This window comes from Festucalex cinctus, chromosome 2 (assembly GCF_051991245.1).
Source record: "Festucalex cinctus isolate MCC-2025b chromosome 2, RoL_Fcin_1.0, whole genome shotgun sequence".
Taxonomy (NCBI): Eukaryota; Metazoa; Chordata; class Actinopteri; order Syngnathiformes; family Syngnathidae; genus Festucalex; species Festucalex cinctus.
The window spans coordinates 29,890,293-29,912,876 of NC_135412.1; the positions used below are offsets into that span (position 1 = coordinate 29,890,293).

The 22,584-nt window shown below is 38.4% G+C and overlaps 1 protein-coding gene across 1 annotated transcript in view; it reads right to left on the reverse strand.

The window, feature by feature from the left end:
- LOC144014483 (bone morphogenetic protein receptor type-2-like) overlaps positions 1-22,236 on the reverse strand; it is a 39,163-nt gene extending 16,927 nt beyond the window's left edge. The window contains exons 1-3 of the mRNA XM_077514419.1: positions 21,187-22,236; positions 2,673-2,858; positions 1,499-1,678 (exon numbers count right to left, since the gene is read on the reverse strand). Coding sequence (XP_077370545.1) covers positions 1,499-1,678; positions 2,673-2,858; positions 21,187-21,268 — 448 coding nt within the window. The 5' untranslated portion in view covers positions 21,269-22,236. The remainder of the gene's footprint in view (positions 1-1,498; positions 1,679-2,672; positions 2,859-21,186) is intronic.
- Between the last annotated feature and the right edge of the window lie 348 nt (positions 22,237-22,584).

Sequence of the window (22,584 nt, forward strand, 5' to 3'; positions counted from 1 at the left end):
AAACCAAATTGTTTTTTAGCTTGCAAAGCTGAACCCTGAGTAACTGGGAAGTCATTTTCAGTGAACAGCAAGTGACAAAATGGCCGCCGCCCCCCGATGGATACAAACCAGTGGATTTTGGTGCTTATATATAAAATATATATTTATTAGCATCCATCCATTTTCTTGACCGCTTATTCCTCACAAGGGTCGTGGGGGGTGCTGGAGCCCATCCCAGCTGGCTCTGGGCAGTGGGCAGGGGACACCCTGGACTGGTTGCCAGCCAATCGCAGGGCTATTTATTTGCATATTTATTTTTATTTTTTAGGTATTCTTGAAATAGTGTGGCACAGTGGTTGAGTGGTTAGCACATCCGATTCACAGTATTGAGGACACAAGATGGAGTCCAGGCTTCGGCCTTCTTGGGTGGAGTTTGCATGTTCTCCCCGTGCCTGCGTGGATTTTCTCTGGGTACTTCGGTCTCTTCCCAAATTCCAAAGGCAGGTTTATTGGGCGCTCCAAATTGTCCCTAGGTGTGCTTGTGAGTGTGGATGGTTGTTCGTCTCTGTGTGCCCTTCGATTGGCTGGCAATCAGTCCAGGGTGTCCCCCGCCTACTGCCCAGAGCCAGCTGAGATAGGCTCCAGCACCCCTGCAACCCTTTGTGAGGAGCAAGCGGTTAAGAAAATGGATGGATGAATATTCTTCAAATGATTTGTTTAAAAAAAAAAAAACTCTGAGTCCAATTTTTTTAAGTTGTCAAAACAGAGTTGAACCGTAGACAAAAAAGTTTTTTTGTTTTTTTTAATACCTAAAAATGTCAAAAAAGTGACCATAAAATGTCCAAAAATTAAGAGGAAACACAGAAAATTACCATAAAATGTCCTTGAATTTGCGAAAACAATGTCAGAGAAGTCAATTTTAAAGAAGGCAGAAAATAAATGTCAAATATGGCCAAAAAAGGAAGAAGAGAGACAGAAAATGTCATTTAATTTGCCAAAAATTTCAGAAATTTTACAGAAAGGCAGAAAAATCTAAACTGTGAAAAATTACAACAAAAAAAAAAAAAAAAAAAAAAATAATACTACTAATAATAATAACAATAATAAAAATCCAGAAACCAAAGACGAAAGGTAGAGGAAAATAAATCTCAAAGTATTGGATGCTGCATATTTTCTGTTATGGCGCAGGCTCTCATTAACTCTGGGCTATCAGTACATTCGACACTAACACACACCACATCACAATGTTTCAATGTTTTGGGCTCCAGACAGATTTTCGGTTCTTAATTTGGACTAAAATGGCTCTTTTGACAGTAAAGGTTGCTGACCCCTTGTCCAGACCAACAATCCGGGTAATAACTCGGGATCTAAGATGGCTCAAGAAATAATGTACAAGGAAGTAACATGGCTCTCTTATTATGTATTAACCATAAACATATTAAAACAGATAGGGGTGGTTATTCCAGTTAGTTGCCAGTGTGGATATACTGTAAGTGTGCATTAGTGTGTGTGCACTTACAGATTGGCTGTGCAGTGGTGGGGCTGGGAGGCAAGAACTCCTCTGTGAAGTTGACATTGCACATGTCACTGCCGCAACAGCAGAAGTGGTACGTCCCGTTCTGGGTCTGAGGCGACAAGTTGTTCACCACGCAGCGGTCATCGCGACATCCTTGGTGGTCGCCCAGGTGGGTCCAACAACCTGGTTGGGGTTGACAACAGCACACGTGTTGAGAAATTACAGGGGCCATATTTAGACCAGAGTGCTCAATTCTGATTTAGTTTCCATTCTTGTTTCCTATTTAAATCTATGTTCAAGTGACACAGATCGAAGTGACCCTGTCACAGGGCTTAAGTTTACTGAAAACAATACTGCGGAGGTATTACATGGCATCCAAACACTTTTTAAGCAGGATCAAGGTGCACTTCTCATCTGTAGTGACTTAAATATTTGCCAGAAAAGTGAACGAGATATCTTCAGAAAGGTTACACTTACACAAAGGCTTGAAATAACATTTTCTTTGTGGAGCAGTTTTACTAATCAGTAACTTCATTTGAGGAACAACTTTATAATTACAAGGAGTATTTTTTGCAGGTTAATTCCATTTATTAAATAAAAATACATTATATCAAATAAACAATTGTTTCTTTTTTATATAATTAACAGTTTTTAGTTCTTTAAATCTAATTGTGCATAGCAGTAAACTGTATATTGTCTAGAAAAAATTTCAGTGGGGCAATTTAAAACAAAAATATGTAAATTTCAGTTTAAACTTAGGGGAGGTCTTTTAGAAAAGCTAAAAGTTTTTTTTTTTTTTTTTTTTTTTTTTGGCATGCAATCTGTTGATGCGAAAAATGCTTATTTTGAGCCCTGAAAGATATATTTCAAATCCAAACTCCAAACTATAACATTTCTCTTCAAACTACAGCACAAGTAATTCCCCTGGAGCCAAAGACATTTTCCAACGTTCAAAATATTTGTATTAGAAACATTTAATTAAACATTACAAGATTTTTGTTTCCCCGGCCAACAGGTTCAAAAGGCCGATTACTTTGGTATTATTCAACTGGCATCAACATTTGCTCTATTTAATGGTCTGCATACCTCAGAGCTTTGAATGTAGTTGTGATTGATCAACGGTGTGTTGTTTGGGATTACATGTGATTTTTTTTGTGACTTGTGTTGAATATCCTACCTTGTTTGACAAGTCGGACTTCGCCTGGTGGACTTTTCTCCCACAAGCCGAAGCAGTGGCTACCCTTGGCACATCGGATCGTGGTATTCTCCGGCGAGACCCGGCCCTCGCCACCCGCCACTCGCTCCACTTCCGACTGTTGCTGCTGATCTGTGAAGGCACACTCTCGCTCTTCGCCCTGCGCCGCTACAAAGAGACAAGAGGATGGGGACTTGAGCATTAATCATAATTCAAAAGTACAGTGCTTTTGCTGAACATCTTATGACCTTTCGCCCATACTATTACATTTTAGTTGATGAAATTAAACAGCAATGTGAATGCCGCAAAACATTCAGCACAGAACAAGTTGCATACTAACCCTTTATAATGTTATCACCATTTATCAGTACACTGGAAACAGTCATTCCTACAAGACAAAATGCATTTTTTGAAGGGACATAAGCAAAAGTATAAATATGACTCATTTAAACAACAGACTCTGGATTTGCTTGACTCACATCAACCCCCCCAAAATGTTACAACGCTTGCCTCTTTTCAGCCAAACATCAATAGGAATGTCAATTCAATTCTAGCCTAAAGGTCAGAACCCATACAGATGCACACAGACAGAGGGGACATCACAATCCAATACGTTTGTGAGAGTTCATTTACAGATGATGCTCACAATTTGCTTCTAACATAGGTGTCATCGAAAACATTGAAACCAACAGCTAAAAGATACAAAACAAATCTAACTAGATGCCAAATTCCCAAACAAATACTATTGCTCAGTGCTTCAGCCTGATTTTTGATGTCAGACAAACAATCCAAATTATGTGTAGTAGCCCTTCAATTGATGATCTGACATTAAATGTTGTGTGCGCATAACTTGCATACAGTAGTTCAGCTCATCCAAACTACTCTGAAATCCACAATGTGCCCAAAAGAAAACTGTGCACTTGCTAATGTGCATTTTAGTATTGCCAGTAATGGCAAAGAGGAATATCTTGAGCCAAAATCTGTGTGTGGTGTTAGACTGCATCATGGATAATCTGAGATAAGAAACACGATATGCTATATTGTATGTCCTATAAACAGCTCCTCCCTTTCCTCTGTTGGGGTGGCGGGGCTGAGGCCTGTTATGAAGGCAAGGGTGGATGTGTTCTGCCAAGGTCAAGCTAGGCTGAGTGAGCATCAGGCGGAGTAGTAGAATGGGTTTTCTCTCATGCTCCACACACATGTAAAGCCATCGAACTGGCCAGTGTAGTGCTTATTTTTATGCTTATTGAGAAAGATTAAGTGTCTTTTCTGAGTGTGAAGGATTCACCCACAAATTGCTGAATTATTGTGAGGGATTTTGTTTTAAAATACTAACAAATTCCACTCTGCATGTACTCAACATCCCTTGTTATTATGTAAGCAATGGCACACTAAAATAATCTATTTTCTAGATGTTATAATGCAGGTCTACATTTTGCACCTACATTCATTGGCTTGATTTCATTAGCTTCAAACAGTTTCAATGACTATGTTTATAAGCAGTCAATATTTTGTGTAAGATCAAAACTCCGTCTTTGGAAATAACTCGTTTACATGCGTTAGCAGACACAGATACTCTCGCATACATATTCCAATCTAAGCCGCGACACATGGACAACGTCATTAAGAAAATAGATCTTTCTACAGTCTATTATAAAACATTATACTGTATATTCATGTCACTCACCACTCACACTAATAAAGTGGTCGGTTTCCTCCTCACTCCGAAAGTGTGGTTCTCTGCTGCGTCGACATGTTTCGTCATTTTTGTTTATCTCTGCTTGTGTATTTCCAGTGTGTTGCGCACCGGATGCATGGACTTACGTATACGCATGCATATATGTGTATAATATAGACATACTGGCATTTTCGCCGTAGAGACAGAAAAAAAATGTGAAAACGCCACAGAGAAATCAATATATGTAAATTAGGCTCGTTTTGCGAGTGGCAACACAAGATGGCTGCCACGCATATATGTATTTCAGATATACAACGATATGCGTTTATATGACCAAATGTTTGTGTTAGAAAAGGAGTAGCCCGGGGTCTAATTCGGGTTTTTAAAAACCCAAATAAGAGCATATTTGGGGTTTTGTGCCTTTAAATAATGGCAATATTCGGGTTTTGAAAAAGTAATCGACTTCATATCAATGTAGTCATTGTCATGTCTAGTCACAAAGCATCTTTGTCAGTATCACTGTCCATTTGTATTTAACTCAATTAGTTTTTGTAGCATTTACTCTTTAAAACTGTGTGGAGTTCTATGCAGCAAAACAGTGATTCCTTATTCCCAAATGACTAATAACATTCTTCAACTTTCTTATAAGGCTAAAGTCGTTGTACAACATCATCTGAGACAAATAAATCCTTTCTTCCATGAATCCATTTCCTTGACTACTTTTCAAAATTACTGGAAATGTCCAGCTGGAGGGAGGGGTGGTGGACATCAGGATACGTGCTGCAATGGAGGAAATATATAGGAACAATAGAAGGAAGTGCAAAGCCAGTGACAACACCCGAGACGGTAAAACAAACAGACCGACCTTGTTGGCAACTTATGGTTTGATGGGAATCCATAACTATCACTTACATTAGTAGCAAATTGATTTTACCCCCTGTCTATTCTTAAATGTACACTTGAAACAAATCACCTTTATCAACAGATTCTAAGTCACCATCTAAGACAGGGGTGTAACCGTAACTTTAAGTTGTGTGTAAAATAATGACATCCAGGACGGGTCCCTGTAAAAGTTGCATTGGTCATCTGCTTGTGAAATTACAAATTATATATATTTTGATTGTAGCCGGCTGATTAATTTGTCCGACATTAAAAAAATTTTTTTTTAACTTTACAAAATCATCTCGTGGGCCGAATTAAACCCCTTTGCGGGCCTGATCCGGCCCGCGGGCCGTATTTTTGACAACACTGATCTAAGTACTGTTATCTCATTGAAAGAAACAACAGCAGTAACAATGCAGAATATTGTTTCGCAGGTAGGCTATAGAATGTCGGACCAAGCAATAATATTACACTGAAGAGTCCTATGCATGTACATACTCTACTAGGGGTGTTAAAAAAAAATCGATTCGGCAATATATCGCAATACTACAGCACGCAATTCTCGAATCGATTCAATAGGCAGCCGAATCGATTTTTTAACATCCATTTTTGATGAAAAAATATTCCACAAAACGTCTAACTTTCACACCTTAAGCATGGAAGAATGTTATATTAATGGAACATTAAGCCTTACTATTTTATTTCAATGCTGTTCTAACATGAAAAATGTTACAACCTGTTATTTAAATACAGTGGCTCACAGTTATAACACTGAAGTTTGAGATCAATAAATAATAAATTTTCATACAAATCTTACAGTGTCCATGTACAAGTTTACTGAATGGTATTTTCTAAATTGAGTAAAAAAAAAAAAAAAAAATCGTAACAATCGACTTGTAAATTCATATCGGGATTAATCGGTATCGAATCGCATCGTGACCTATGAATTGTGATGCGGATCGAATCGTCAGGTACTAGGCAATTCACACCCCTATACTGTACATTAAAAGAAAAGATGAAGCTCTAGGCCATGCTTAACTAAAATGCAGAGGGGATTAACACGGGAGCCTCGAAATTCTGCTTTACTTATTTGCCATTTTAACTACGAGAGCACTTCAGCAGGCCCGGTGTCATTGCTTATTCTGAAGCTTTGCTTGACTGAGGTTGGTTCTTTGACTAAATTCTTTCAATCTCTTTTCTGGTTGGATTCCAATCACAGTGTTTATCTCTGATTGGCCATGGCAGACTCTGTTCCTGGTTCTGCTCTGCAGAGCTTCAGCTCGGCTTCCACTGCTCTACTGGATAGTGGGTTAGAGCGTGCAGGCAAACTCAGTGAAGCGTGACGCACGGGAGAGAAAGGCAAAGTGATATCAAAAGGCTCGGGTGCAGCTCTCTTTGCAAGCTTGCTCATTGGACGAGGGCTGGCACTTAGTGGTTACCCATGGCCCAGATATTTGTTAATACTCACCCCCTCAATCCATTCCACCATCTACCCCCCACTCCAGCCCAGTAACCCTCCTGCCCAGACCTGGTGCTTAGTGCCCCCGCCCTCCCCCTCAAACAACCCCCTTCCGCTCAGCCTCAGTGCTGAAAAACAACAGATCTAATCTGACCCTATTGCCAAGGCCCATAGGAGACATGCAAGAAACTGCAGTACGAATACAACTGGGTGTCCTTAAAGTGTGGACTGGACACATGCGAAATTGACATCAATGTGGAGTTATTGCAATGAATTCACGTGAATCTTCCAAAACGCACCAAATTTGGCATCACAAATGCTGGAAATCAGATTGAAAGGTTTTGCTAATATTACAATTGAATATTTTTTTTTTTACGTCTATATTAATGACATGGAGACGACAATCTTTTTGTAATGTTTGAAATTTGAGGATTGAGAGATTAAAAAAAATGCTGCCATAACTAAAACACTTCCACTTGATAACCTACTGTATGCACCTATAGAATTTCATTTAAATTCACTGAAATACAATATTTTAGGTTATTACTCTTACCACTTGAGACTGAAGTTTCCATTGCTGCAGAAAGTCAAGCTATTTATCAGCCCTAATCTACCTGCTACGGCTGTTGTTTGGGTGCATTCTCGTTGCTGAGGTGGGATGGGTTGGATTCAGGGGCCTTTGCTGACACCCCCAATATTCCAAGCCTGTTTAAGGATGGGTGAGATGTGGTGGGGGCAAGTACGCTCTTAATCCGTCCCATCTGTTGCGTAACGACTGCCACCCCCTAAAAGCACCACCACTACTCAGTCTGTGTCTGTCTGGGTCTGGTCCAGTTATGCTAATCCCAGAGTATACACTGCCCTCAAATCGTAGGGCTGCAATTACGGACCACGATGCTTTTGCACCACAACATGGCTTCCACCCCCCTTCCGCAGCCACCCTCCATACCCAAACTTTCCCAAATATGTGATGAAAACACAGATGACTGAGGTGGTGTGCTGTTACACAACAAGGGGGGAAAGGGGGATAATCTCACATGATTTATGAACAAAGCACATGGTGATCACCAGTGGTGTATCGCAAACAGGGTTGGTTGATCCATAGCTGATTGTATTTTGAGTGTATGGTGTTGACTGTCCGATTTAATCGGACAATATTAGCTCTTTTAAAATACTCAGGAACTTGTATTTTTTTTAACGTGTTAAAAACAGTACAGCTAAAAAAAATAATAGGTTGCACCATGCATGTACGCAAAGTTGGAGTGACTTTGTAAAAAGCTTTGCTAATGTACTCGGCCGAATGAATGCAAACACAGATTAGAACCATCAGAACAGAGTTATTTTCATTAAGTAACAAAATGCATTTGAGAGCCCAAACATTAGACACAGATGGTTGCCTAGTAACTGTGAACCAGATTTATAGCAAGAGTTGCAGTCATTCGTCATGTTGAGAACACAGCATTAATATTTATTATTTTCATTTTTTATTTACTCAAGATATTTTATTCATCGTTTTACATTTCAATGCCCATGTTCAATATTCTTGAGAATGAAAAAAGTTATTTGTTCTTAAAAATGGGACTTGATTTAAGATGGCCAATCACAATATGAGCAGCATAAAAAAACATCAATGATATAATTTATCATGATAGTTTCTGGGGAAAGATATATCATGACAGGCCTAGGTGAGGTCATCAGATATACAGTAGATAGCTGCGGATGACAAGATGATCATAAGAGTGATCGATAGATTCTTGAATGAAGTGCATTGCGGGGTTTGTCGCTTTTTTTTTTTCTTTTTTTTTTTTTTTTAACTTGCGACTGCCCAAGCTCATGCTTGGTGCACCAAATTTTTAAAAATTTGGGCGTCTAGCAGACCTTGCGAAGACATAGTTTGAAGGACCGGCATAGAGACGGATAGTATCGGTGACTATTCAACAAGTTGAGTGCTGAAAATTTTTGATACACACGAGCCTGTGTCCCCTTTAAAATTTCAAAACGGAAACATGCCACCTTATACTCCGAGTGTTTACCTCGTAGTACTATCAAATTACAATAAAAATAATATTATTTTTTTTTTGTATTTTAAGTTCATTAGAAAAAAATATGTAACTTTGGATTAAGAACAAATTTATTTCGCAAGCCTCCTCCTACTGCGTGTCATGCGACCGCTTTTCCGGTGGCAGTCATCTGAGTGGAGTGAGCAAAATTGTGGCCACCGCTAATGCTTGTTCAACTAGGCGAAGCGGAGCAGAGGCGAGGAGGGAACATGACTACCGTAGTATTACTAATAACCCTGAAATTGCAGACCCTCCAAGCTCACTGCGGTCAACAGTATTGGAGCCTTTCAGCTACACAGTTGATAACAGAGATATAAATCACACAGTTACTTTATTTTGCAATTTTAGATTAATTAATTTGAAACAATATCCATCCATTCATTTTCTTGACCGCTTATTCCTTACAAGGGTCGCGAGGGGTGCTGGAGCCTATCTGAGCTGGCTTTGGGCAGTAGGCGGGGTACACCCTGAACTGGTTACCAGCCAATCGCAGGGCACACAGAGACGAACAACCACTCACACTCACAAGCACACCTAGGGACAATTCGGAGTGCCCAATTAACCTGGCATGCATGTCTTTGGAATGTGGGAGGAGACCGGAGTACCCAGAGACGACCCACGCGGGCACGGGGAGAACATGCAAACTCCACCCAGGCAGGCCGGAGCCTGGAATCGAACCAGAGTCCTCAGAACTGGGAGGCAGACGTGCTAACCAGTCATCCGCCCTTTATAACAATATATTTATTTTAAAAAATATATAAAATCTTCCAGCCCGATAGTGTCCGAATCACTACACTTGCCCCTCTCAAAACCTATAAGAGATACCAACCCGTCATTGATTTTTGTTCCATCTAGTAAAGTACAAGGCTGTATTCTCCTACTCGCCATCGATTTCAGACAGAGCCATAGCTTGGGAAAAGTTTTGTATAACTATAAACACCACTTCAGCACTCAATGTCCTTGTGTAGAATGGCTGTTCAAAAGTGTTGAATAATTAATCGAAGTCAAATAGTGCTGTCACTATTGAATATTTTTAGAATCGATTAAGCTATGGATTATTCAATCGATTAATCGCCTTTATTTTCATTTTGCATTAAAGTCTATTATAAAAGCATTTTCCTTGACTGCCGCATACCGAAATGAATTGAAGGGCAGAAGGAACTTCTGCCATGACAAAGGAGGAGAGGGAGCAGCTTGTGCCAAAGAAGGGCGGTACGTCTATTATTTGGACGTACTTCGGATTCGACAACAGGAAAGCGCCAGAGTAAAAATTAGATAAACTAAGTCAACTAAGTTTGACAGGCTTCACACTGGTCGGTGGTGGTCTGCTTCAGTATGAAGCCTGATTATTCGACTTCAAACTTGGTGGTTGAAACATTGGGGAGGCAACAACTAGCGGCAAACAATACTGCACTATTTTTACACTTTATATTCTGATTTCTTTAATCTTACAGAAACATTTTATTGTTCTTGTTCCTAAAATTTGTGCAAGTGTGTTAGAGTAGAAATCATTAGCCTATATTAGTACTTGATCCAGTTCATCTAGTGTATGACAAGGCAGCTTTTCTTTATTTATTAAAAAAAAAAAATGTGTTCAATATTTAGACCTCAAAGTTTTGCACTATTACTACAAGAGAGAAGAGAGTTTTGTCATGAGTATTGTTGAGTTTTACAGGTTTGTTTACTTAAAATAAGTGCATCATAGTTTGCAATGTTTACGTGTTTACTTGATACTTGAATATTGTTTACATTCAGTTCGGTTTGTCTTGTTTGATATTAATGATGCTTCTAAAGAAATAAATAATTGAAATGTTATTGTCCATTCTATGTTATTATTCTGGATACGTAACTGTAGTATATTATAATATGACCATACCCTAAACCTCGATGTTTTTTTTTGTTTTGTTTTGTTTTTTTTTCTTTTCTTTTATCGGCAAGTTTTTGGGTTCAGAAGCATAATGTAGGGTCAAAGCACATTCAAGTACTATACTTGTAATATATAGTGACATTATTAGGGATGGTCCGATATTTGCTCATTTTGACAAATATCTGCATCGGCCATTTTTTGAATCTGAAGGCCGATAAAGCTCACTGAGCAGTGAATACTTGCGAACGTAGCGAATTTGGGGTTTTCATCAGGAATTGTAAGATGTTTGCAGTCAGTTTTTATTTGTCGTAAACATATTTGGAACATATTCAGACAATTTTTCACCGCGAAGATCTTTTCGAAACGATTATACGAACCCTAACAAAAAAAAACAAATGAGCTACATTCGCATGAATTTGTCACTCAGTGAGATACAACTTTTCATTTATGGATCTATTTAAATTTCCAAATTATGAAAACTAGGACCTCCCTACACTTTTTATTAAAAAATAAAATAAAAATCAAGAACAGTAGAAATCTTTTATAAATAAATAAATCAAGAATAAAAAATAAATAAATAAAAAATAAAATAAATAAATAAATAAATAAGACAAAATAAAATAAATAAAATACATATAAATAAATAAATACAATACAAATAAATAATAAATAAAATTAATAAATCAAGAAATTATGTTGAAATTTTAGAAAACTTTGACAGTAGAAATCTTTAGGAATCTATTTACTTGATTTTTAATGTTTATTATTTTTTAAATATCAATCTTAACACATGCTAATGACCCCTGGAAGCTCCCTGCAATTTTTATTCTTTTTTTTTTTTTAAAACAAAACAAATCTGTTAATATAGTTTAAAAGAAATTTTTTTTGTTTTTGACCAATCGCAATATTGGTCTGAAAAAACGCAATTACTTTTTTTCCAAAATCGTGCAGCCAGAGTAAAACCGGAAGTTGTCAAAACTCCCATATTCTTCTTCTTCGTTTTTGACATAAAAATGTCAAAATTAAAATGAAGAAGTCACTTTCAACAAAGAAGGTATCGTTAACTTTTTAGAGCGAGTTTTTATTTCTCTGTAGGCAGTTTTTGCAGAATTATTATTATTTTCTGTTAATTCCAACTTGTGTTTTGATGATTTAATCACAACACCTCCTGTTCATAGTGCACAGTACGCAAAATTGGCACGCTAGCTTACATGTTTACAGCCATTCTTCAGCGTCAGTGGTCCCACAACTTCTACTTGTTGCTTGTGCCTGAGTAAAGCATCACTTTTTTACTATTCTGTCAATTTGTGCTCAGACACACACTTTTGACAGAAGAGAAGAATTTCAAGGCTTATGAATCCACCGGGATTGTACCTTTTGGCGACAAAGCAACGCGGGATTCTATTTAAAGTAAGTCTTTTGAAGATCTAGTTAACAGCCATCCTCATCCACTGCTGTGGTGCCGTGCATGGTCTGAGTGAAGTAGCGCGCTCGGAGCGTACTTCCGAAGACGCGCACACAATCAGCAATTTTAAATTTTAAATGTGTGAACATAATTACACCACAATATATTCACATCCAAACTAGGGGCACACAGCAAAACAAATTTCCACTTTGGTCCAGAAAAATAATAATTCTAATAGAACATACATTTAAAAATGTAATGTCTGTATACTTATTCTAGTCTCTTTTCCCAACATAACAATGCAACGGCAGAAACAAATTCTTGAACATTAATTGCACTTGGGGCGGCACGGTAGTCGAGTGGTTAGCACGTCCGCTTCCCAGTTCTGAGGTCTCCGGTTCGAGTCCAGGCTCGGACCTTCCTGGGTGGAGTTTGCATGTTCTCCCCGTGCCCGCGTGGGTCTTCTCCGGGTACTCCGGTCTCCTCCCACATTCCAAAGACATGCATGGCAGGTTAATTGGGTGCTCCGAATTGTCCCTAGGTGTGCTTGTGTGCGTGGATGGTTGTTCGTCTCAGTGTGCCTTGCGATTGGCTGGCAACCAGTCCAGGGTGTCCCCCACCTACTGCCCAGAGCCAGCTGAGATAGGCGCCAGCAGCCCCCGCGACCCTTGTGAGGAATAAGCGGTCAAGAAAATGGATGGATGGATAATTGCACTTGACACTTCAGTGAGTCTGAGTCATTCTCAATCAGTGTGGTTCTAGCAGCCACACTTCCAAAATTACAAATGACAATCCAACCAGTGTGTCCATCATTCACAGTATGCAGAGGAAAATTCCGAACTGGGTTATGCTGTTTCTTGCTGAGATTTGAAAAAATAAAAAATAAAAAAAAATATTTCAGGATTTGCATGCAGTTTTGACTCAGTTAGCATATCAATGCAATTAACTAATAACCATAACATGCCACAGTTTTCATTATTCTGTAGTTAATGATTTTATACTTACTCGAGCTGTAAAAAGAAAATACATCGTCCCCAGAGAAGTTAATTTATCTCTATTATTATTCTTTTGTCGTTGTGGTGCGCAGTGTTGCACCCTTTCTGTTGTTAACCTCATTTAATTACACCAAAGGTAAAAATGTTAGAAACGGTGTGATGTATGGGGAAGCTCTGCAACACTGCAAATTAAAACCACAATAACAAAAATTGGTCATTAAAGATGATAACGCTCAGTTTTGATCGTCGCAAGTCGCAATATGTGTTAATTGAAGAATATTGTAATTAAACAATAAACACTTGTATGGTTGGATTATGCAGTCAGTCAAAGTTGTAGACAAGAAAGCAAATCAGTTTTGTTGAAACGTCTGCCAAATGATTCTTGTTGGAAAATGGGAATAATGAATATGTCAACAGCCAATTAACATTTAGTAGTTGCAATTCTCTGATGAAGCCTAAACCAAAGCTAAAACTAGACTAAACTCACTAAAAAAAAAAACTATTTAATAATAATTACCATGACTAAACCGTTCTCTTTACAGTTCACACTTTGTTACGTAAAAGCGATATATGTGACAATGTGATGTGAATAAAAATACAGGGACTCCGGGAGTCCATATTTATACCGAAATACTTCGTACAGTAATTCTAAAAAAACATATTTCCGCCACCCGAAAGATGCCAGAACCAATATTTTGTGTTTCCGCATGGATATTCATTGCTGACGGACGGCAAAGCGGAGCCAATGGAAACTTAAACACGGAAATGTGACGCGCCTGATGGCGAGCCAACCTGCTCGATGGACGCCCGTTGCTGGAGGTAACAAGTTAACAACAACAACAACTTTAAAATGGCGTGATTGCTGTGGGTAATTAACCAAAAAGAAAGTGCTATGGACGAGGCACGGGCGTTGTAAAGTCGAAACGTCGTAGGTCGGTCTCGTACGTCATAACTCGAGGACTCCCTGCAAATTAGGGGTGGGCGATATAACGATATTAGATCATTAAGAACTTTAATGTGTTGACGATCTCATAAAGCTGACAGATCGGCAAGATCGTCTGTGGCACATTCTATACAGTTCAACTTTATGCAGGATCAAGCTTGGTTTATGCTTGATGCATCCGTGTGATCTAGGGCTGGGAATCTTTGACTGTCTCACGATTCGATTCGATTACAATTTTTGGGTCTACGATTCGATTCAGAATCGATTTTCGATTCAAAATTATTTGATTGACAAATGATTTCTGCTTCAATTTACAGATATGCACAACATTGTCATGATCTACTCCAGTCTGCTTTGCAAGACAAAATGACAAATAGAGACATTAAAATGTCTCTTTTTTTTTTTGTTTAAACATTTCTTAATTTTGTATGGTAAGTGCCCTTTTCCACAAAAACAGCATGTGGGCTACAAGTGCCTTTTCCCCTTCTTCTTAATTTTTAATTGAAATAAAATCGCGGATGAGTCGGACGCTCGCGGGAGCTCGCGGGAGCTTGCAGGAGCTCCGACCGCCCGGGCCGCAGTGGCCCGGAGCCACGGGCCTCCCCACGCCGCGACATGACATGTCCACATTGCCCACTCGCGCACCTACGAGAATTTGTAAACTACGTGGAGTCGCGGACGAGCAAACGCTGTCGTAAATGTTTTCTACTTTCCAATTCTGTGTTTTATTTACTTTGCTAACTCATCCCAAACTGTTTTTGTCAATAGTTTATTGAGGAAAAAACATGTTCAACTTCTATTGTGGTGTGAACTAGCGCTGTTCACACACCGTAGGCACTCTTTACTGCCTCCTGTAGACTGGGAGAATATCGACCACAGCTGCTATAATTACACTATTTCAATTGAAACCTGTTCAGAAAGCTTAGTTGGCTACTTGGCTTAAGATAGGATGTCTGGGTTTTTTTTTCTTTTAGGGGTTTATATACATTGTATATATGTTTTAAAATTTATAAAAATGTTCAGAAATGTGAAGATTACCTGTTGTCTTAAAAAAAATAAAAAATAAAAAAATCATAAAATTGAGATCGTGAATTAATTTTTAAAGAATCGTGATATGACATTTTTACCATATCGGCCACCCCTACTGTAAATAAATAAATAATAAACGGTGTACATTTGGAAATCATGAAAGCACAACAATCTTATTTGGTAGATTAAGTGACAAATTCTCAATTTTCTGCTTTACCTGGACCAGACAATCCAATTAGTGTGAACACAGTCTATTACATATTGTGCACTAGGGGTGTGCCAAAAAAAAATTGATTCATAAAAGAATCGAGATTCTCATTTATTAATCGAATCGAATTGATATTTAATATCCAAAAATCGATTTTATTTAAATTAGAAATGAAGAAGAAGGGGAAAAGGCAGTTGTAGCCCACATGCTGTTTTTGTGGAAAAGGGCACTTACAATACAAAATTAATAAATGTTTAAAAAAAAACAAAAAAAAAACACTTTAATGTCTCTATTTGTCATTTTGTCTTGCAAAGCAGACTGGAGTACATCATGACAATGTTGTGCATATCTGTAAATTGAAGCAGAAATCATTTGTCAATCAAATAATTTTAAATCGAAAATTGATTCTGAATCGAATCGTAGACCCAAAAACCGTAGTCGAATTGAATCGTGAGACAGTCAAAGATTCCCAGCCCTGTTATGTATGTCTCCAACCCCCATCCATGTTGATTACCAATATGCTTTCTTCAAAGGCAGATGTTGAAACTCTGCCTTAGGTCCTTATTGCGATACTGTATCTAAAATCGCGTTTCTATTACATACTTTAAATATAATCTTACAATATGAGGCGCAGAGGAGAGAAGAAGCAGTGTTTTTATCACCCCGCTCGTCAAGTACACACGACTGCCACATGCTTATGGGTTACAGTATTTTATTTCTCTTCCATCTCTTCTTCAGCAGGCAAAAGTCTACACAGAATTGGCCAGCCACTTCTTGCCCTAACGAAGTCCTTTGTTGTTTGGACAGTGTTTTGGGTCATTGTCTTGCTGCTTGGTAAAAGATTCCCTAGTCAATTTGGTGGAATATTTCTATACTGTAGGCTAATTTGCTGCGTCCATAGAACAGATTAGTGAGCATGTTACAGATGAAACCATGCAAGCCAAAGCAAAGAAATGTCTCCATTAAGTTTCAGGTATGTGTTTGCCTTGCATGGTTGAGAACTTGGGATCATGATCAGATCTTTTCCCAAGCTGTATTTGATGCTACCGTCTAGCTATTTGGATGAAAATCATAACATTAAGCACAAACACGTGATGTGAGACCCCCAAAATCGCGATAATTGTAACACCGGCAGCAGTAAAAGCGTCTTCCCTATTTTTCTCTTGTGGTGTCAAAAAGCCAAAAATGCGACACTAACTGATTGATATTTTGATCACTAGGCTTGTATAATTGTAATCCATTCAAATTCACTGGAGCGTTTCATTTGAGATATGCTATACTTACTATCATAAGGAAATTAATACCCGTTCAAAATTAGTTAAGACAGCCCACACAGATTTGTATCAGTAGCCGTTTATACTAGGGCACATTTTTTTTCTATGTAAGCCTTGGCTGCAGGAGGAAAACCCGTGATTGCACTCCAGTAGTTATTGTTCAGAGGGATCTTTCCAACATTGTTGAAGGCAGCAAACATATCAAGCATTTAAAAGCATGGCATATGACCTTTGTGCCATATCGCATTTCGATGCCTTCTTAAAATAATTGCCCAGATTTTTCAGGAAACACAAAAAAATGAACTATTTGCATGATGAATGATTTAGGCAAAAAAAAAAAAACAAACAAAAAAAAATATATATATATATATATATTAGGGGTGTTAAAAAAAATCGATTCGGCGATATATCGCGATACTACATCGCGCGATTCTCGAATCGATTCAATAATCGGCAGAATCGTTTTTTTTTTTTTTTTTATGATTCACACCTTGAGCATGGAAGAATGTTATATGAACGGAACATTAAGCCTTAATATTTTATTTTAATGCTGTTCAAACATGAAACAGATTACAACCTCTATAAGACTGAAATTTCAGATAAATAAATAATACATTTTCATATAAATCTTACACTCTACAAGCTTACTGATTAGTATTTTCTAAATTTGAATGAAAAAAAATCGCAACAATCGACTTATAAATTCGTATCGGGATTAATCGGTATCGAATCGAATCGTGACCTGTGAATCGTGATACGAATCGAATCGTCAGGTACTAGGCAATTCACACCCCTAATATATATATATATATATATATATATATATATATATATATATATATATATATATATATATATATATATATTTATTTTTTTCCCCCAAAAAAATTACTTAGGCTATTATTTTAAGCGGGTGACGATATGATATTCTGCCCACGTCCATTTGACTGTTTTGCAGAAGTGTACATGCATAAAAGCAGCTTGTCACATTTGCAATAATGGGTGACGGTGATGATGAGCAACTGCTCATATGGAAACTGTCTTTATATTTTATCAGATTTTTACACAAACTCTCTTTACATACCTCACGCGTGTCCTTAATGTTTTTTTTCTGCTTGAAGGGAAACACAAGCTAACCCAAAACAAACTGTGTGATAGAACCCAAATATTGAATCCCAAAACAACCATTTTTGGATGCGGGTACACATCATGATAGAAATACCAACACTGATGGTTTTATCAATCCAAACCAGTATCAGCACGATATTGTTCAAGGAAAATGCAGTATTATACACACAAGATTTGTCTGAATGAAAAACAAAGGTAGGGCTGTTCGATTATGAGGAAAATATTAATCACAATTATTTTGATAATAATAGAAATCACGATTAGGACGAACATTTAGTTTTTGGTACAAAACAAGAAAATGTTTAAATGTAAATACAGAAATACAGAGTATGTAGAGGTTGTTAACTACAAATATACTCACAAAAAACATGCCTGTGATATGAACCATCAAATACATGTCACTGCATCTGGTATGTACATTACCATAATGATTTACCATCATGGTGAGATGCCAGTCCACCAACATCGCACCTTAGCCTGTTAGTTGCGGATATGATCTTCACTTTTATTTTTCATACCAATTGCAATCAATTACAATTACACTCTGTTGTACTGTATATTTTGGTTGCAAATCCCACACAGAAGCAGATCAAGGAGGGAAACGCTTAGTTTGGGGGGAGTGGCGGTTGCCTTGTTCTACAGCAGGGAAGATGCAGACTCACTAAAAAATGCCTGAAATTGTCTTGTCCGCAGCAGGACTCGTGAACCTCCACTTCCAAATACCTTGCAGATGAGCTACAGATGCTACTGGTACAGATGTTGCTTTATTGGGCATGCACAGACTGCATCAGAGGGAAAAAAAAGAGAAGCTGGCTACCGAATACATTATCGGGATGGTAAATGGTAAAAGCAAAAGTTCCAATTTGAAAAAAATATATATTTAAAAAAAATGCTTGAATTGTGAGTGATAAGACCCATTAATATGTTTTGGAGCAAAAAAAAAAAAAAAAAATGAATCCATTAAGGATGACATACAAATTGTTATTTTCCAACAGAATTGTTTTTCCCCTTGGCGGTAGAAATGAACTAATTTGTGATCGTGAGTCAGACTTGAGAACGCACCTATATGGATGAGATAGGAAAGACGTGAATTCAGCCAGATATTTGAAACATGTTCACAACTTCATACAAGGCTCATGATGTAATCTAAAGATTGTTTTTACATATATAATCATGACCTACACACATCAATCAGACCCTGAGAAATAACTAGCACATACAGTACAAAGTTCTTTGTCATCAAACTACGACATCCATACTGCACTGTGACAGCTAATGATACATTGCAATACCAACATTTGTTTTACAGAACTCTAAAGCAGTCTCAATTAAACCAGACAAATTTCTAAATAACTTTAAAAATATCCTTGCGTCATCCACATCAGTAGATCACAACATCGCTGCTCGCTTTTCTGGATTCAGCTGCAGCATTTTCTCAAGTAACACATATACTGAAGGTAATGTAGCGGTGACTGAAAGTCACTAGATAAAAGATTTAAGGGATGCACGCATACCGATACCAGTATTCTTGTAAAAATTCACCAATAGTGTAGGCACTGATACTACATCACCAGCCTGACAAATATCTTCTGGATAGGTGCCATGACAACTATGTGTATGAATTGAAACTGTAAGAACAAGGATGACAAGACTTCCAGCGCCGCAAAACAGATGATAAACTCGATGGCCGGTGATGGAGGCAGCTGCCATTGCAATTTTGCCAGGCCTGTCGCCCACTCCACGTGCACAGTGTGATGAGTTGCGTTTCTTTTACAGCCCGGAACAGTTTATAATTATGTAGTGATGCACGATAATATCGGTGGCCGATATTATCGATAATTTTGACGTCAAACAGATAAACCAGATAATAGAGAAATCTGCCGATAATTATCGGCAATTTGATTTCATACATATAAACCAGGTAATAAAGAAATCCATCAATAATTATAGACATGCAACGTTGGTCCATCTGTTGTGTTTGTGGCTCATATCAATAAAATTCAGCTTCATGGTGCTTTATATACAATGAAACATTGCGCAAAGTTTATACAATGTTTCAATGTATTTGTTAGACTTAAAGTAGTACTTGAAAGCATATTTGTATACAAATTAATTTTGCAAACAATTATCGGCTTACTTATCGGTTATCGACATCGGCACCTCTAAATTACTGGTTTATCGGTATCGGTTGAAAATAGCATTATCGTGCATCCCTATAATTATGTGTTCATATTTTGTTTGTGTTCAGGATTTTACTGTGTAATGTGGTCATAACAGCTTTCGTTGAATTAACCCCTTAAAATTCGGATGGTCTCTGGCGGTCAAACATTCTTAAAAAAAATTTATAAACTATGCCGATACTCTATAAAATGGTTCAGGAACAGATTCAAACTTACTTTGAATGCAACTTTTTTTTAAAGCATTTTCGACAAAATTGCTCGTATGATAAGGGGTTAATGGCTCAAACTGAGATCTGTGTCACCTTAAATTGACATTTTGAGGATGCAAACACGTTTTGTTCATTTCTTTCTGTGCATTATTATAATAAAAACATATTCTCAGTTGTAAAGATTAATTTTGTGTTGTTTATTTTTTGTAATATGGTATTTATTCTGGTAGTGTTGTCAAGATGTAATGACAAGATGTTACTCTAAAGATAAATCTAAGACAAGTACTTGTAATCATACTCAGTCTGAAAAAAGTAGTACCGGTGCATCCCTAATAGAGCTCACAGAAGTTACACAACATACTTGTACTTTGATTCTCTATGGATATTTTAAATACTTCATGTGATACTCTTTCAATGTGTCTTATTCTTGCACAGTAAATATTCCCTGTTTTACACATAATTAAACACTGCGTATAATTTTAAATGGTGCTGATAGCCATATACCGGTCGCGAGAATATTAATTACAGTGGTGCAGATTTTCTTCGATTATCTGTACTATACCAAATGCAGGAGTCACAGTGTAAAATAAGAATTATTTTTGGTTTAGAGAATTACATTATGAACCATTAATTCCAGCACACCACCAAAATCCAAGGCATGGACTCACTCTTGTCAATTAAAAAAAAAAAGAAAGAAAGAGAAATCTCTACCCCACACATTCCCTGCATACACTGTTCCTCCATCTCAGCGCAACCCAAGCGAGTATCTTATCATGCTCAAGGTCTCACAGAAGCCTGGCCTCAACCCAGAGTCTGGAAAAAGGGGGGTTGGGGCACAACTTGGCAGACAAGGCCTGCAGTATGTTTGGCAGTGTTTTTCCAGGCCTTTGTACACAGAACGATAAAAAAAAAAAAGAGCTAGTGTGGGTATTTGCTTGAGTGCTCAAGATGTGTTATCTGTGAAGGCTACTGGACAACAATGAGATGAGCTCCACTGAACACTGCAGAAATCACAGAAAAGGGGGCAGGCAGAAAGATGATATTTTGAGGAAAATGAGCACAGTGGAGACTTAAAACCGGAACGACGCTGAGTGATATCGAGTGACCTGTTTGGTGTACAGTACCGTAAATACATTAAATATTTACAAGACAACAATCTATACACATTTAGCCACTTACCAGCCACCGGAGTGAGGAGAAGAGCCAAGCAAAAGCCGAATTTTGCTAGACACTGCATCGTTGTAGTTCGGCCCACAGGCATGATCGTATAGATTGACTTTGGTCTTTCACTTGGAGCTTATCCACTTGATGTACTTTCTGGTCCTCTTCTTTTTGCAGTTACCTCAAAAATGTGTTTTCCTTCTGTCGTGGGGTCAGCTCGATTCGTCGTAATGCTCTTCCTGGCATATAGCTATGCATTGGATGCTCGCGGTGCTGTAAACAACTCAAATTAACGCCGTCCCGTGATTGATTCCTGCATAAAAGCTATGCGGTTGAGTCGTTTGGCGTAAATAAAACACAATTGCGAAAACAAGCCATCTCTACAAGCTGGCATGATAGCCACTGGACGCCAGTCTCCTGCTGTAAAAAACTTGACTGAAGACGAAAAATGTCGCTTAAAAAAACGAAGCATATGCCATTTAACTATCCATACACCATTCTCGGGTGTACACCTAATTATTTCGCCCACCGTCTAGTCTACAAACAGGACGTTCCCATGTAATTACACGTTAGCCAATTAGCTTGGCTAGATGGCTAAATGCTACCGAAGCTCGCCGACGTTAGCCAACAGCTAGCGGGTTTGTCTTCTTCTGCGTCCTAGCTCATTTCTCGGTCTTGAAGAGGGGAATGCTTCCAAGCGCAGCCACTTTTCTACCGTTCCATACACGAAAAAAATAGTAGCACTCGGAGAGCTTGCAAGCGGCGATGGAGGGGAGCGTATATCTCTGGAGTCGATCTTCCCCGGGGCGGACGTGTCGACTGCGCTTGTTCTAGACGCTTTGGAGCTCCGTAGGCAGACAGACAGACAGGCTGGGCGGATGGGAACGCCTCATTTATTTGCAGGCTTGTTTGGACCGCTCGTCTCCAGTATCTTGTTGCTGTGGGTTGGCGTCGGGAGGGCGGAGGAGGAGGAGTACGCTACAGTACAGTAAGAACCGAGGCAAACACGGGTGCCGCAGCGCCACTGTGCCGCAGACAGCGCGCACAACACCCTGGAAGCGAAGGTTACAGGCCCCACAGCTTGTTAGTAGCTACACTAAATTGTCAAACGTATTCCCACCGACACGTCATGTTTGAACGTGGAGGGACTAGTATCCCCACGCTGTTCCCACAAAGTTGGAACCATGGTCTTGCCCAAAATCTCTTGGTATGCTTAAAGTATTCACAGTTCCTTTCACTGTAACTAAGGGAACATTCTTTTTGGACAATTCCACGCTGCCAAGTCCCAACTTTTGTGGGAACAGTTGTTCTTCTTCCAAAATGACTGCGCACCCATGCTCGTCATCACACAATACAATCTGAAGACATGCGAGAGTTTGCTGTGGATGAACTTGACAGCGTGAACAGAATTGGTTG